This window comes from Vombatus ursinus, unplaced genomic scaffold, assembly GCF_900497805.2.
Source record: "Vombatus ursinus unplaced genomic scaffold, bare-nosed wombat genome assembly UNPS02014820.1, whole genome shotgun sequence".
Taxonomy (NCBI): domain Eukaryota; kingdom Metazoa; phylum Chordata; class Mammalia; order Diprotodontia; family Vombatidae; genus Vombatus; species Vombatus ursinus.
In genome coordinates this window covers 25,188,629-25,205,523 of record NW_020954598.1, presented here as the reverse complement: position 1 = coordinate 25,205,523, position 16,895 = coordinate 25,188,629, and the positions used below count along the sequence as shown (strand labels likewise).

General features: G+C 40.4%; 1 protein-coding gene across 2 annotated transcripts in view; it reads right to left on the bottom strand.

Moving 5' to 3' along the window:
• Positions 1 to 1,581: 1,581 nt before the first annotated feature.
• The window catches only part of QRICH1 (glutamine rich 1), an 85,801-nt gene continuing 70,487 nt past the window's right edge, over positions 1,582 to 16,895 (bottom strand). For both annotated transcript variants that reach the window (XM_027836974.1, XM_027836973.1), the window contains exons 4-10: positions 9,771 to 9,948; positions 8,156 to 8,310; positions 5,999 to 6,113; positions 4,235 to 4,343; positions 3,670 to 3,821; positions 3,129 to 3,219; positions 1,582 to 2,577 (exon numbers count right to left, since the gene is read on the bottom strand). In XM_027836974.1, the coding sequence (XP_027692775.1) occupies positions 2,385 to 2,577; positions 3,129 to 3,219; positions 3,670 to 3,821; positions 4,235 to 4,343; positions 5,999 to 6,113; positions 8,156 to 8,310; positions 9,771 to 9,948 (993 nt within the window). In that variant the 3' untranslated portion in view covers positions 1,582 to 2,384. The remainder of the gene's footprint in view (positions 2,578 to 3,128; positions 3,220 to 3,669; positions 3,822 to 4,234; positions 4,344 to 5,998; positions 6,114 to 8,155; positions 8,311 to 9,770; positions 9,949 to 16,895) is intronic.

The window sequence follows — 16,895 nt, the reverse complement described above, 5'->3', positions numbered from 1 at the left end:
CCTTAAAAAAAAAATTACCATTACTTAACTTAAATTTACAGGTCCTGTGGTCATTCCCACAGGGCCCTGCTATAACAAGAAATAACCAGATGAGCAAATTCACAAGTTGCTTGCTTGGTATTTCTGCTCACAATAGCCTTAAGTAAGACACAAGGAACTAGGGAGAATGGGGCACTTCCTAGAATTTGTTAAAATGTTTGTCCCTGACTCAGCATGAGGGGGTTAACTTTTGAGGTGTTTAAATAAGTGGCGTAAGGAGCTGGGGATGGAATCAGATTAGTCAAGATCTTCGGGTGGCTCAGTGAATAGTGAGGTGGACCTAGACCCAGGAAGACCTGAGTTCAAATCCAGCTTCTGACACCAGCTGTGGCCAAGGATAAGTCCCTTAACCTGCCTCAGTGTCATCTTTAAAATGAAGATAATAGCAGCTACATCTTAGAGTTGTTGTGAAAATGAGATATTTGTAAAGCATTTTGCAAACCTTAAAGTGATATATAAATATTAACTATTATTAATAGAATAGACTGAACTGCTTCCCACTACCTGGCCCAACAGCCAACTTCCACTGTGTAAATATTTACAAATCCAACCATAAAAGTCAGGATAGAGCTGTAGCTCTAGATACAGAGGTACTATTCATGAAGCAATACTGTTTGTTCAGCCTCAAAAATAAAGCAAAATGAAGGCAATGTTAAAAGCCAAATAAAAAAGTAGTCATTTATGAACAGAAGAGTAAGAAAGATGTTTATAGGTGTCAAGAAACAGAAACATCAAAAACAAAAGGCTATGGTTACTCTCCCCGTGAGCTGAAGTTCATTGTCTTATAATCATATCAGCCAGGGAGATGTCCTATTCACATGGATGACTTGAGAGCAGGCAGCTGAGGCCACATCCTCCATACAGAGGCTGGTTTATTAGGTGACCAAGCAAGATTCTTCTCCAAGATGTGTCATTCTGTTATCATGGACTTTAAGCAGGACACAACTCTTCTCTCTGCCAGACTCCTCATGGCACTTTAAAGCTCATTTACAACAATGGGAGAAAGGAAGGGAGCTACTGAATTGGGGGTAGCTTTCTCTTCAGATTAGCATTAAGGAAACTTGTTTCCCCCAAATGTTTTCAGAAATACTTTATACACCTTAGGAGAGTTAAGAAACAATTCTAAAACAAATCTGAGAACATTTTAGGTACTCACACAGTGCTTAGTAGCACCAAAGGAGGTACTTTCCCTCCCAGTGAATTTAATCCTAGACCTAGGCTACCCTCCAACCCTGACATTCTCTAACTTGGAAAGAACACTGGACTTGGGGTCAAGAGACTTGGATTTGAGTCCCACCTCTGCCACTGTGTGATCCTGGTTAAGTTAACTTCAATCTCTTTAGGCCTCAATAAAACAATCAGGTAGGAATAGATGTTATCTCAGGTCCAAAATTCTATGACCTTTCCTTCAGAAATAACCACTGGAGAGGAATGGAGTTCTATCTCTACTAAATGGCAAACCAAGAGGAGTTAAAACAACCCTAACCCGGTCCCCTATGTTTTGCTCTCCCTTCCCAAATAAAGACGCATTGTTCAATAGCATGTTGAAAAGACGTGCTTGTCATTCTTAATAAACAACTAGAGTAAGAATACATAAGAGAAACAGTGTTGTATCTTTATATGATACACAAGTGTATGTTACAAGAATTCCATCAGGCACATGTGCCTCAAGTTTTAAGGCCTCAATGTTAGGCCCAAAAAAAAAAAAAAAAAAAAAAAAAAAAAAAAGCATGGTAAAGTTTTTACTTTAACATCTAAAATGTCATTTGTCTTAACGGGGCTGAATAGAAATTGTCTTTAATAAATCATAATTGAAGTTCTCTCCCCTTATTTTTCTTCCATGAAGATGCCAAGTTAATGTCTGAGCACAAAGAAAGAAAAAGAACATGGCTACACCAGAGACAGTCAGGGCCAGCCAAGGACCCTGGGGAAGGCAAGCATGGCAGGCTCCCTGGGGCAGGAAGGGAGATCCATCATAATTTCTGTTCTCTCTGGAGGTGAGGAAGGGGTCATAGTTTCTCCTCTGCAGTCCAGGACCGTTCCCCAGGCCCCAACAAAAAGAAAAAAAAAAGTTAGCCAGCAACTTTCCAGGGTGTCCAATTTTCTTAGAAATATATTGCTCCGGCAGGCACAACAGTCTGTCACCGTTTATGACGATGCATGGTGGGTAGGTTTTATTTTTATATTTTCTTTTCAACAGAAGCAGCCTAAAAGGGCTTCATAAACTACACCAATAAAAAAAGAAAAAAAGAAAAAAACAGGAAAAAAAATTGAGGCCTCTTCTTTAGTGTGAAAGTCTGTACAGTTTTTCCTCATTTCTCCCCATCTTGGTTGAAAGGAGATGCTCAGTGCATGTTACTGGCATTTGCCACAGCAATAGCTTCCTGAATTTCTCGTATCACCAGGATCCGGGTAAGCATCTGTTCCATTTGCTCTCTGTTGATGGGTTGGACTGAATACCAGATTGGGCTGTTGGGTGCCACCACTGGCTCGGGTGTTAGGTAAAATGTGTCATTTCGGCCTTTCACACTCTGGGGACTGAAGAAAAGGGAAAAATATTAAAGCTAAATCAGACCTTCACTCCTGAACCTGACAAGTGACTCCCCCGCACTGTTTTTCTCTTGGATTCCCTTCAACGAGCGCAGAGCTCCAGATACCCCATGGGATTCCTCACTCTCTGGGAAAAAGGAGAGCAAAAAGTAGTGGCACAACGGCAGAAATAAGCAGAAATACTGTACTTCATATACTACTAAAGTGCATCAGAAAACATGTTCTCTGGCAGATTTTTTTTAATATATCCATCAGCTTGGATTCCCCCCCCGCCCCTTCTTTTTCTTTTTAAGATATTTTGTCCTAAAGAATGGCTCTCCAGAAAGGGGAAGGACATGGAGGAGAAATCTGAGCAGTATAAAAAAAATGTCATCAATAAAAATCTACTTAAAAAATGGAAATGTTTTATCTTTGTGTTATTTAATGTTTAACATTACAGTGTTGGGAAGGATCTGAAACTTCCTTAATACCTCAGCCATGAGAATTCCTTTCCCCAGGGATCAAATTCTTCCCTCCCAACAAACAGAAAGAAGCCTCACCATTTGAAGAGGTAGAAATCATAGAGTTTTATGGGACACCTCAGTGGATTCTCTGGATTCTCAGTCTGCTCGGCATACATATCATCTGTAACTACAGAACCCACCCCCACCACATATATTGTGTCAGACTGCTCCTCTGCAGGTATGGCTAAAACACAGCTCGAGAGAAAGACACAGACAGCTCCAGATCCCACGCACACCCACACCTCAGATCAGTGAGCCAGAAGGCATCTCCTTTCACCATTTAGGAAGAAACATGGAGCTCACACTGCCTTCTCTGGAACTCTTGCTTTTTGCAAGGATAAAGTTAGAGCTTCTCACCTGGCTGGGCAGAAGTGGGTTTAAGGATTACAGGATTTGACAAGGACCAATTTTCAGTTGCTACCTGCAGTAGATCAGCAAAATGGGGGGTAGAGGGTGGAGGGGTAGTGGACAACCAGAGTAGGTTGGTTATTTTCTGCCTAGTCATCCCAAAGTAAGTCCTGTCACAGCACCACAGGAGATACGGTCTGCTACTACCCAAAAGGCTAAACCCTCCTACCTTTCTGGCCAGTCTGGTGTATGCCAAGTGCCTTCAGATACCGGATACTTGTGCTCTTATCCTTGGGATTTGAAGGGTTCTTCTTTGTCTGTCGTAAAACTTTGGAAAACGCCAGTTTCATGTGCTGGTCTACTGTTTTCAACAGAAAGTACCTAAATCATAAAGTAAGGAGATATTTAAATGAAGAGACACCCATGAGAAGGATGTAGGAAGGACTTTACTCACCCACTGACCACAAGTAGTTCAGAGACGTTTCTGAGGTCAGACAAAAAAATTTTAAAAGATGCTGGGAAACCTAAATAGCTATATAGGCAGATTCTGGCTCACCACCCTGGGGCACAGAGAAACTTGGGTTCTAAAAAAAAAAATAAACAATTTCAGAAACAAATTGGGTTCCTCTCATCCTGACCTAGGCTGATCAGTATCTTGGATCTTTCTCTTGGGTGTCAGGCAGTGAGGCAGAAAGAAAACCTTGCCTAATAAGCATTAATACACCATTCTTCTGCGTCTCTGTAAGTGCAATTACTACTCAATATATAGGCTCCCAATCTCCAGAAACACTTACTTTGTGTTAAAAAACATGAGCGTAGTGAGGAGTGTGGAGGGGGAGTGAGCCCCTAGTTGCTTACACTCCCACAGCATCTCCTCTGTCACACGGCTGGGCAGGACATAACCTACAATAAGAGAGTATTGTCATAACATGGATATGGGAGGTGTGTCAAAGAGACACACGGAACAATGTGTGTCAACAGGAGAGAACAAAGTGGAAGAAATGGAATGCATAGTATTAAAGATCATGGAGTGATGACAGCACTCCCAACTTTAGCTCAAGACCTTCTATTCCCTTTAAGCTGTCTTCAGGTCTCCTATCTACAGCCCTAAAAAACCTCCTTGGTGCATCAGATAACAAACATATTAAGTGATAAAAAGGGGATTAGTTCACACTAGTTTGGACTACTAACTCCCCCATTTCCAGGCCAAGGCAGAGATGACCCATCAGCTGAACTACCTTTTGTGATAGTGCTGAGCACAAAGAGGTACTTGCCCTGGGCTTGTAGAAAGGAAGCTCCATAAGTGGTGAGAGCTACCTGGGACTATCTTTCTGTGGCAGTAGTTCTAGTCTATTTTATTTTAGATGCCTTTTTCACATAACAGAATCCTTAGACTTCCAAGTATTCTTCTCCCAATGTGCTGGCCTCCAGAGACCCTTCTAGGGGCGAAGACTACTGGCCAGCTGCCTATTCCTGGCATGCCCACTGGATAGTGATCAACTATAAATTGAGGGCTCAGGGCCAAGACACTGACTTAGGCTTGTGTCATAACTAGGAGCTGGGTGTATACTCTCACCTAACTAGCTCAGCAGATGGGGCACACTCACTACAGTAGGTGAAGACACACATATTCTCTATACAGTCTGGCTTTTCTCTGAATCTATTTCCAGAAAAAAAGAGTACATTTAGTGGGCCTAGGAGAATGGAATTAATTCCATCATTTCCAGAAAGGACTACAAAGTACACAATGAGATGGCAAACAGAAATAAAAGGGCTTCAGCATTTGGAAGGTCCCTGAGGAAAGGTAGGATGTGCTTGAAGATACTTCTGGGTACATTTCTTCCCATAGGCTCTCTCATGCCAGCCACTTTCCTTTACCCAATCCATTCCTTAAGTAATTTTGTCATTTAGTCGTATCACCATGCTTGCTGATTCCTTCACATAAACTAAAACAGAACTTACCAGTTTAATAGGACTCATCTGGAAGGAACCTTAGAGAGCAGATACTCTTAACACTCTCATTTATGAGATGAAGAAAATAATGACCTATACAGGGGAACTCATTTGCCTAAGGTTACATAAGTAGGAGAGCAATGTTTCAAACCCAAGACCAGTGATGCCAAAATGAATAAAAAACAAGTAATATGCAAAAAGCAGGCAAAGCACTTGACATATGTTCATCTTATTTGAGTATTACCACACCATGACTGTTGTCTTAAAATATTCCATAATTCTCTTAAACATGATAAACCACATGAAAAAGCTTGAGATTTGAAATGTTTTTAAGTTTATGTTTCATCCTGGCATCCCCACACATTTTGTGTTGCCCACAAGTTTTCATGGGACAAAACTGAGGAGGATTTTACTAACTTCCAAGTACTCTTCCTACGTGGGTGATAGAAGTGTTAATGCAAAATACCCCAACAGGGAAAGGGAAAGACTGTCAATAATTCAGATAAAGATCATCTTGGTCCTAAAACACCCACGTTTGTTTTCTCTCTTCAGGAACTCAAGATAGCGCCAGGAAACAAGTCACTTTGGCCAGGAGGATAACTCACCAAGAGATGTAACTCGAGGTTGAACGTCCTTCAGAACTTCATGAAGCCACTCCGTGAATCGAACATAATAGAGATCTGAAAATATGTCATCTACTCGGCCATTTTCAAAAAGATACTACAAAAGAAACAGAGTCACAGTAGAAACCAGCAATCTTCTAGGTTAGCTTTTTCCAAAGAAGGTGTGTTTATCTCCCAAAAAACACAGTAAGAGAAATATGCTAGACTGTAGGCTTCCTCCATGGCCAAGGACATCTCTTGGTCAATAACTGCTGGAGGCTGCTGGTTGCACCGAGGCAGAGGTGGGGTGGGGGTGGAGAACGGGAGGGGACACTCTCCCTACTGTGGGAGTCACTGCTGATGGACAGCAGCATCTGGTGTTATTTCTGCCTTAGCAATATTGTGTGCACAACTTCCATCCCCTTTCCTGCCCATGAATTTCAAGTACCCACATGCTTCTTGAGATAGGATGTGTCCTTAGGAGAAGGGGGAGCCCTCCGAGAAGGGGCTTCTTTCTTTTGTGATCTTCTCATCCACTTCACTGTTTACTATATGCAGGAAGTTGAGGAGTTGGCAGTCCAATCCTGCGTCCTTCTAACGCAGACTCTCTGCTCCCTTTTCTGCACTTGCTCTGAATTTTCCCATTAAATGGACATATTCATAAAAATTTAATTTATCTTTCCATCCAAAAAAGACAAGAGGCTTGATAAAACCTCTCAGGAAGGCAAGATAGTCCTTGCCCATAAAACACATAAGCTAAACTGTACAGCAGACTAAACAAGGGGCACCTTGGAATTAGGTTTCAATATCCCAGCTTACTTAACCCTTCTCTAAGCCTAGCCAATTCCTTCTCCTCTCAAAATTTCTTGTACTGTTTAATTTTTCAAAGGTTTTTCGCAATTTTAAATCCTATATTTCTATAGCAACACCATTCTATTCTTTCAGGGCCATTATCTTCTTTATCAATTATTTCTTTTGATTTTCACAATCACCCCCACGAAGTACATATACAGTAGTTACTATCATGCCCATTTCACAGAAAGGGCATCACTGTAAAAGCTCAGAAAGATTGAAGAGACTTACAGGAGGCAGCATGAAACAATGGAGTTGCATAGGCTATGTTGGCAGAAGACCTGGGTTCAAATCTCACCTGGTGCTTGCTACCTGAGTGACTTTGGGCAAGTCACATTCCAACTCTAGAGCTCAGCTTCTTCCTCTGTACCTACCTTAGAGTGATAAAGAGCTACATTCAAGTCTGGCCTCTGAAACACAGTGGCAGCATGACGCTGGCCAACGCATCTACCCTCAGTACCCCCAGGCAATTCTCTAAGTCCCCTAGACCAATGAAATCAAACCAATGTCCTGTTAAAACAAACAAAAACATGAGAGTTTGGACTAGCTGAATCCTGAGATCCTTTCAGGCTCTAGTTTATGATCTATATGAATTATCTCATGACCACACAGGTAGATCCCAGATTTCCTGCCTCATTCAGAACTATTTTTACTATACTGAGCTGCATGCCATAAGTTGTGTTGTGCTTAAAATCTGTATCTGTTTTCTGAAACTTAAGGTTAAAATTTAGTTCTCCCACTATGCTTTATAACAAAATGTCATAAATGCACCTGAGACAAAACACATTTCTATAGCGTAAAGGATAGTGAGCCCATCAAGCAAAATGTTATACCTTTTCATTAGCTAGTTAAGAAGAAGGCAGGTAAGTAGCACAAACTTTGGGTTAAAATGAACATAAAGGATATCTATAGAGTATTTCATCAATTTCCATTAAATAAAGTGTTAAATAGGGGGCACTAGGTGGTGCAGTAGATAGAGCACTGGCCCTGAAGTCAGGAGGACCTGAGTTCAAATCCAGCCTCAGACCAAACACCTGACACTAGCTGTGTGACCCTGGGCAAGTCACTTAACCCCAACTGCCTTAAAAAATAAAAAAATTAAATAAATAAAGTGTTAAATAAAAATCAAAAGAGTCATGAGTGAGAAATAAATATCTGACATTATATTACTTTGTTTTCAATGAAAAAAAATCAAAGTATGCAGTTTGAACCAAAAACCCCAACCACCCCTATTATTCTACCTTCATGCAAATCCTAGCTGGAATGAAGAGATAAAAACACGACTCTGGGAAGATTTCTGACTCCTACCTTCTGAATACACAGGAAGATATAGTACAGCACATCTGGATCATATGGTTCACCTTCTCCATTTCGAGCCTCCCGTGTCATTAAGCACAGACCATAATTCAACTCTGCCACAGCTGAGGAGATAAGATCTTCCTGGAACCTCAGTAACTGGCGACCTGAAAAGGAAGTTACAAAGATTAGCAAGTGGACCAGCTGTGCCTGTGCCATTAAAAACCCCGATCACCGAGCCACAGTCAGGACATACAAATTTAAGGCTTCCAGCAAATTCACTGTAACTAGCTATGACCACGGTGTTTCCTCTTCCTGTTCAATTCCACTCCATTACTAGGAACTTATTACAGCTGTAGAAGAGAATTACCATTCCTATCAGAGGCAGGTAGGTAGCACAGTGGATATAGGAATCAGGAAGACCTGAGCTAAAATCCAGCCTTAGACACTTGACTAGCTGTGTGACTGGGTAAGTCACTTAACCTCTGTCTACCTACGTTTCCCAAACTGTAAAATGGGGATAATAATAGCACTGACCTCTCATGAAAATTAAATGAGATAATATTTATAAAGTATGGATTAAATGAGATAATATTTGTAAAATCTTAAGCATAGTGCCTGACACATAGTAGGTGCCAACAAATCCTTCTTTCCTTCCTCTTATTCCCCCTACCAAAGACTGGCAAAATACTTGCAAGTAAGCCCCAAATGCCCAATCATACAGACGGTTTTTCCATACAAACCTAAGAGATGAAATCATAGAGACAGACAACTTAAGAAAGTTCACAGGAGCATATATGGGCATTATATGGCAGAGGAATAATAATAGCTAACAACAACATGGTGCTTTAAAGTGCACAAAGCACTTTCTAAAACAGTATTTCATTTAAGCTTTACAGCTACCCTGCAGGAGAACACTATAGATATGATTATCCCCACTTTGGAGACGTGGTAACTACAGCTCAGAGGAGTTAAGTGACATGCCCAGTGATCACATAGCTACTAACTGGCAGAGCTTTAAGACTCCAAGTCCAATCCTCTTTCCACTACACTATGCTGCCTGCTGTTAAATACCATTTGGGCCCTGTTGTGTAGAAATGGCCAACATGAGCCAAGAATTTCCCTCCCTATCCTGCAGGCTCACCCATACAAGGTTAACTCCCTCACTTGGAATAATCTCCCAGGTCTTGACCATTTGCCACAAATTGGACTGATCTGCTGTTCAATCTAACTTTCAATATATACATTTGAGATGCATCTGCCAAAGAATACAAAATGCATTAAATGGTTAAGCATGTAATAATAGCTCAAGGGCTCCAAACAAGTGGTTAACAGGACAGGAATAAAGTTTCAATGTTTATAAACTCTGTACTACCTATAATGCCTCTTGTGATCAATTCCATGGATTTCTTATATCATCTAGGAAGTGTACATTTTCCCTCCCAAAGAAATAAGTAATATAAACGGACTAATGTGGGATAAGAGAAGGAAAAAGAATCTATAAGATTTGCTTTTGCTGTCGTCATCGTCCCCCATCTGCCCCTACCCCGCCAGACCTCTGCCCTCTTACATGCCAGGAGTGAAAAGTGAGTTGGCAGTGAAACTATCCAGCCCCAAATACACTTACGGCCAATGGGTGCAAGTCTGTTCTGGGCATCCTTCTCTAGTTCAGCATTCTTAGTCTGGGCCCAACTTTTCCATACTTCAAGACCTTCTTCTGGCTTCAGAGAATTGGGGAGTAGGAGTTCTGGTGAAGGCTGTGGCTGGGCTTGAGGCTCAACTTCAGCAACTTGGACGGTTTGAGCCTATGACAGAAAATTCACAAAGCATCACAATCCAGGGTTCTCTCAAAAATCAAATGAGCTCTGCCACTGAGCGATGCCCCCCATATTACCTTGGCTAAGTTCTTTCCCCACTCATCTTGGTTTCCTCATCTATAAGAAAAAGGGGTTGGACTAGATAGATCAGAGGTTTTTAACCTGAGCTCTGTACACTTGTGGGGGATTTTGGAAAAATATCTGGTATTATTATTTATATTATCTGGTAATATTATTTCAGTAACTGTTTTCCTTTGTAATCTTAAGTATTTTATTTTATAAAGTTAAAAAACATTGTTCTGAGCTGTCCATAGGCTATACCAGACTGGCAAAGGGGTTCATGATTAAAAAAAAAAATTAAGAATCTCTGGACTAGCTGATCTCTCTCTCTCTCTCTCTCTCTCTCTCTCTCTCTCAATGGTTAATCTATTTTATTTTGTTGGGGTCTTTCAATTATTTATGTATTTATTTTGTTTTCAGCATTTGCTTTTATAAGATTTTGAGTTCAAAAATTTCCCCTTCCTTCCACTTCTCCCTCCCTCCCCAAGACAGCATGCAATCTGATATAGGCTATACATGTATGATCATATTAAACATATTTCCACATCAGTCATGTTGCGAAAGAAGAATCAGAACAAAAGGGAAAAATCACAAGAGACAGAAAACAAACAAAAAAAAAAGAGAGTAAATAGTATGCTTCGATCTGCATTCAGACTCCACAGTTCTTTCTATGGATGTGAATAGCATTTTCCATCATGAGTTTTTTGAGATTGTCTTAGATCACTGCATTGCCGGGAAGAGCTAAGTCTAACAAAGTCAGTCATTGTACAATGTTGCTGTTACTGTGTACAATGTTCTCCTAGTTCTGCTCACTTCAAATAAGTCTTTCCAGGTTTTTCTGAAATTCGCCTGTTCACCATTTCCTATGGAACAACAGTATTCCATTACATTCATATATGACAACTTGTTCAGCCATTCCCCAACTGATAACGTATAATAATGCATGCATGCATGATGCATTTGCAGCAATTCATTTTCAGAGTCTTATATATTTGTTTTATATCCTGACAGATCTGGGGCATCGTAGATATAATATAACAATGTTCCCAAATTAAACTTTCCTTCTTATCTTAGCTACAGTGCACAACAGAACATATGAACAGGTTTTCTGGATAAGATGGCTGCCTGAATGGAGATTCCAAAACCCTTACTTCGGGCAAAACCCTTACTTCCAGCAAAAACCTAAAAATAGTGATGGGGTGCTTGGACCCCAATTTCTCCCTGGCCTCAAAAACACTATCCCTGGCAATTTCCCTCCAGCCCAAGGACACTATACCTAACAATTACTCATGGGTGGGCCTCAGTAAAACACTTTATCTCTCTTTCTGGTGCAGTTACACAAAGCTAGGTGAGAGAGCGATGAGTTGCTCAGGCCCCACCCCTAAGATCATGTCTCTAGAAGCCTCTCAATTCCTTAGTAAGCTCCTGTCCTGTGAGAAAACTTTCCCTTGTTGCTAATCAGGGCAGAGAGAGGGGTGCCTGGCTGAAGGATTTTTGTCCCTGGTTGGCCCAGGGACTCTTCCTCCCACCAGATTCCCAAGATCCATGTCTCTGACAACTCCCTCCCAGTCTGGTATACTCCCTACACTTTCCCATCCATAGCTCCCGAAGACACCTGGACCTTTAGATTACCTAGCTGCTATCCCTGGCATTCCTTTCCTATGCCCTTTTCCATATAAACCCTAGCTCCATCCTCAGTTCCTTAAGAATCCTTGCCCACTGTATAGTGTAACATTAAATCTTTGCCAACTTGACTCAAAGAATGCTTGTGTCTGTGAATTCATTCCAGATGACCCTGTCTTGTACTCCGGTCTTTGAAGGGTCTCAGTCTCTCAGACCGCAACAATAGCACCAGATTAAAAAAAAAAAAAAGAAATCCAATAAGGAACTACAGTAAGAAACTTCTTCCACCACAGAACTGCACAACAAGTTAGCAAAAAGCCTGAAGGCAACAGGAAAGTACCAGAAAAGTCAAAGCTCTTGCTCAGGCAAATAAGCTAAGAGCCTCTCAGAAGGCTCAGTGTTCGGCCAGATACCTGGTTAAAATATGAAATACTCTAGAAAAAAGAATGGGAAGGAAAGCTTAGCATTAAAAAGTAGTAAATCTTCCCTGAGTAAAGGCCTCTCTGAAAACTGGAAGAGATTAAAAAGAAATCAATGACTACACGAAACAGTAAGAAATATTAACAGGAAAAAAAACTGAAGAAAAAAAAGAGCATATAAGATATCTGCTACCAAAAACAATAAATGTGGAAAATCAGTCAAGGAGGTATAATTTTAGAATCATCAGACTCCTGAAAACAATAATTAAACCTCAAAATTAAAGCTCACATCCAAAATCCAGAAATTCCAGGTCAAAGAAAAAATATAAGCATCCAGAAAGAAGCAGTTCAGGTACCAAATAACCATTAATGAGGATTACATAAGATCTGACAATTTCTACAATAAATGAGAAGAGATCTTAGAATATAATATTCCAAAAGGTAAAAAAGAAAGGCATGATATGGTGTTAATGATGTAGTCCTCCTCCAATGGAGGAACAGAGTAGCAGTGGCAAGAAGAAAAAGTAAGAAGTGGTTTTGCCCAGTTCACCCAGCCTATCACCTGAAAAGGTTTAAAACTGAATTCTGACTGAAAAAAGCCAAGAAGAAATCACAATTAGTCACTTCAGCTAAGGGCAGCTTAGGGAGATAGAGAGGCCTGTTGACACTGGGGTGGGGGCCGGGCAGGAGAAAGTGGGCAGTAGGTACATAAAGGATTGTAGCAAACAGGGACTAAGATAGAGCACTAATACAAAAAAAGCACCAAAGCAGACTAATATTGCACTGGATTCCTGAATGAGTATGGGGTGCAGGAATGGGTGCCATCTAGCAGATGTCACCTATTATCCACTTCTGGGTCACAGATCCAGGGGGTAGAGGAGTGGTCACAAGCAAGAGGAGCTGCAGCTAAGTAATGAGTAAGAAACAAGTTCTGGAAATGTAGCTATAAATGACTCAGTTCTAGCCTTTAGGCCAACACAGAAGCAACAGAATAATAAGGGCAGGAGTCCTAGAACAGAAAGGGCAGCTAGGTGGCACAGTGGATAGAGCACCGGCCCTGGATTCAGAAGGACCTGAGTTCAAATCCAGCCTCAGACACATAACACTTACTAGCTGTGTGACCCTGGGCAAGTCACTTAACCCCATTGCCTACCCAATAAATAAATAACGAAATAAATAAAATAAAAAATAAAAGAACAGAAGCTTAGACTAGAATTCCCCCAGAAGTGCTCCCAGAAGTGGCCTGAAATAACATATGGGAGGTATTTCAGAAAAACCTGGAAAGACTTACATGAATTGATGCTGAGTGAAGTGAGCAGAACTAGAATACTGTACACAGTAACAGCCACATTATGCGATGACTAACTTTCAGAAACTTGGCTCGTCTCAGCAATGCAAGGATCTAAGACAACTTCAAAAGACTCATGATAGAAAATGCTGTCCACGTCCAGAGGAAGAACTGTGGAAGCTAAATGCAGATTAAAGCATACTATTTGCTCTCTTTTTGTTGTTTTGTTTCTTCTTTCTCGTGGTTCCTCCCATTGGTTTTAATTCTTCTTTACAACATGACTAATGTGAAAATATGTTTAATATGAATGTGTATATAGAGCCTATATCAGACTGCATGCCATCATGGGGAGGGAGGCAGTAAGGCAGGGGGAGAAAATTTAAAATGCAAAAGTTTATGGAAGTGAATGCTGAAAACTAAAAATAAAAAAATTAATTAAAAAAAATTTTTTTTTAAAAAGAGTAAAGTGCGAAAAATGAAATAGTAGCATATTACGGCTGCGCTAAAAAGCTAACAGGCACAAAGATCAATATTGGGAGCACAAGATTAAGTAGGAAATACTGCTACCCTTAGCATCCTGAGATATTCTAAAGCAGTACTTACATACTTAATAAAATATATGAAAGTAAATGAATATGGGAAAAAAATTAAAAGAGAAACTACATTTTGCTAAAAGGTACCAAAGAAAATAAAATATCAATATTGTACATATATGTAGTACCAAATGATATAGCATATAAATTCTTAAAAGGAAAAATTAAATGAGTTACAGGAGAAAAGTAAAAGTATAGACCTCAGTTTACCCCTCTCAGATCTAGACAACTCTAACCACAAAAATAAGCAAGAAAGAATTTAAGGAGATAAATACAATTTTAGGAAAGACAAATGAGATAAGACTGCTAGATAATGCTAAATGGGAACAGAAATGAGTATACTTATTTCTAAGCTGTGCATGGTACCTTTATAAAAACTGACAAATAGGGATTTCCGTTTCCAGAAGCCAAGATGGCAGAGTAAGAAGTAAGTTGCTATTACCCTCCCATATTAACCTCTGAAAGCCCAGAAAATATTGCCCCAGGAAAAACCCTGGAACAGCTGAACCAGAAGAAAGATGGGGTACAGAAGTCCGGTAGCCCAGGTAGCTTGAAGGATTATCAGGAAAGGCCCCTCCTGCCCTGGGGGAAAGGGAGCAGTACAGAACAGGAGGCATCCCAGCAAGCTAGCGGAAAGCACTGCCTTAGAATACCAGGAGGAGATCCTGAAACCCAGGTAGTAGAGCAGGCAAACACCAACACCTGGAACCCCAGTGCCTCAGTGAGGGTGGAGGAATTAGTAGAAATCAGCTTGGAAAACCACCAGGTGCCTCGGCATTCTAAAGCAACCGGCTCTCCCAGTGCCTCAGCAAAACTAAGGGAAGCAGTGCTCTAAGGGGCCCAAGGCAGATACATATACTATAACATCCATCTGAAAGGAGCTGGAGAAAGTGAAAGGAAGGAAAGGGCCAGGTGAGCAAGAAATCTCCAGGAACCACACTACCCAATCCTACCCCTAGAGTTCCAGTATTGCTGATTCCAGCAAACACTAGGTAAGCTGCCAGAAACCTATAGCCTCCAACTGCCAGCATTGGAAGCCCCAGAACACAAAGCCAGTGACCAGGCCCTAGGCTCCCAACACAAGAAGCTTGGGACAGTGCCCTCTGCTCCCCAGCAGGAGAGCTCAATCTCTTTGAAGGCCAGGAAATAAGCAAACCCCACGGGCAAAAAGAAAAGAACAAAAGATTATTATTATGGGAAGGGTGAAGATCAAGGCAGAAATTCTGATGAAGACAACACTGTCAACAAACCTACATCTGGAACCTCAAAAGGAAATATGAACTAATTTGAAGCCCAAAAAGCCTTCTTAGAAGAGGTCAGAAGGATTTTAAAAGCCAAATGAGAGAGGTAGAAGAAAAAATGGGAAAATGAGAGGTATGCAAGAGAGAGTCAATAGCTTGGAAAAGGAAAGACAAAAATTAACTGTTGGGGGCAGCTAGGTGGTGCAGTGGATAGAGCACCAGCCTAGGAGCCAGGAGGACCTGAGTTCAATCCAGCCTCAGATACTTGACACTTACTAGCTGTGAGACCCTGGGCAAGTCAATTAACCACATTGCCTAGCGAAAAACAAACAAAAAATTAACTATGGAAAACAAATCCTTAAAAAATACAATTGGTCAACTGGAAAAAAAGTACACTGAAGAAAACAAGTCCCTAAAAAAATACAATTGGCCAAATGGGGAAAGAGGTACAAAATCTAATAGAAGAAAACAATTTGTTAAAAATTAGAATTGGGCAAACGGAAGCTAATGACTCTATGAGAGAGCAAGAATCAGTCAAACAAAAACAAAAGAATGAAAAAATAGATGAAAATGTAAAATACCTCACTGGTAAAACAACTGATCTGGAAAATCTATCCAGGAAAGACAATTTAAAAACTATTGGTCCATCTGAAAATCATGATTTAAAAAAAAAAGAGCCTAGACAGTATCTTTCAGGAAATCATAAAGGAAAACTGCCCTGAGATCCTAGAACCAGAGGATAAAATAGCCACAGAAAGAATCCACCGATCATCTCCTGAAAGAGATCCCAAATTGAAAACACCAAGGAACACAGTAGCCAAATTCCAAAATTACCAGGTCAAAGAGAAAATACCACAAGCAGCCAGAACGAAACAATTTAAATATCGTGGAACCAGTCAGGATTACACAGGAACTTGCAGCTTCCACATTAAAAGATCTTAGGGCATGGAATATGACATTCCGTAGAGCAAAGGAACTTGGATTACAACCAAGGATCAACTACCCAGTGAAAATGAGCATGATCTTTCAGGGGAGAAGATGGATATTCAACAAAATAGGGGACTTCCAAACCTTCCTAATAAAAAGACCAGAGCTCAATAGAAAATTTGATCTTCAAATACAAGACTCAAGAGAGACATAAAAAGGTAAATGGGGCAAAAAGAAACAACATGTTATTAATAAGGGCAAACTGTTTACATCCCCACAAGGGAAGATGATGCTTGTAACCCTTAAGAACTGTATTGTTATTACACCATGTTAAAGGGGTATACATAAAGGGGGTGGATATAAATTAACTTTGATGTAATGATAAAAAAAATCTAATCAAGTAGATTAAATGGATCCAAGCAAGTAGATTAATCTGATCTAACTAAGAAAATGTACTGAGAGAAAAGGAAAGGAGGAGGCAGACAAGGGTAAATTACATTACAGGAAAAGGCACAAAAACCTATTACAGTAGAGGGAAAGAAGGGAGGGAGATGAGCATTGTTTGATCCTTACTCTCACCAGATTAGGCTCAAGAAGGGAATAACATACTGAGCTAGGTACTAATATTGATAGACTTAACCCTACTTAGCAATACAAGGATCTAAGACATCTCCCAAACCTCATGATAGAAAATGCTATCCACATCCAAAGAAAGAACTATGGAGTTTGAATGCAGATAGAAGCATACTATTTGCTATTTTTTTTCTTCTGTTGCGTTTTGTTT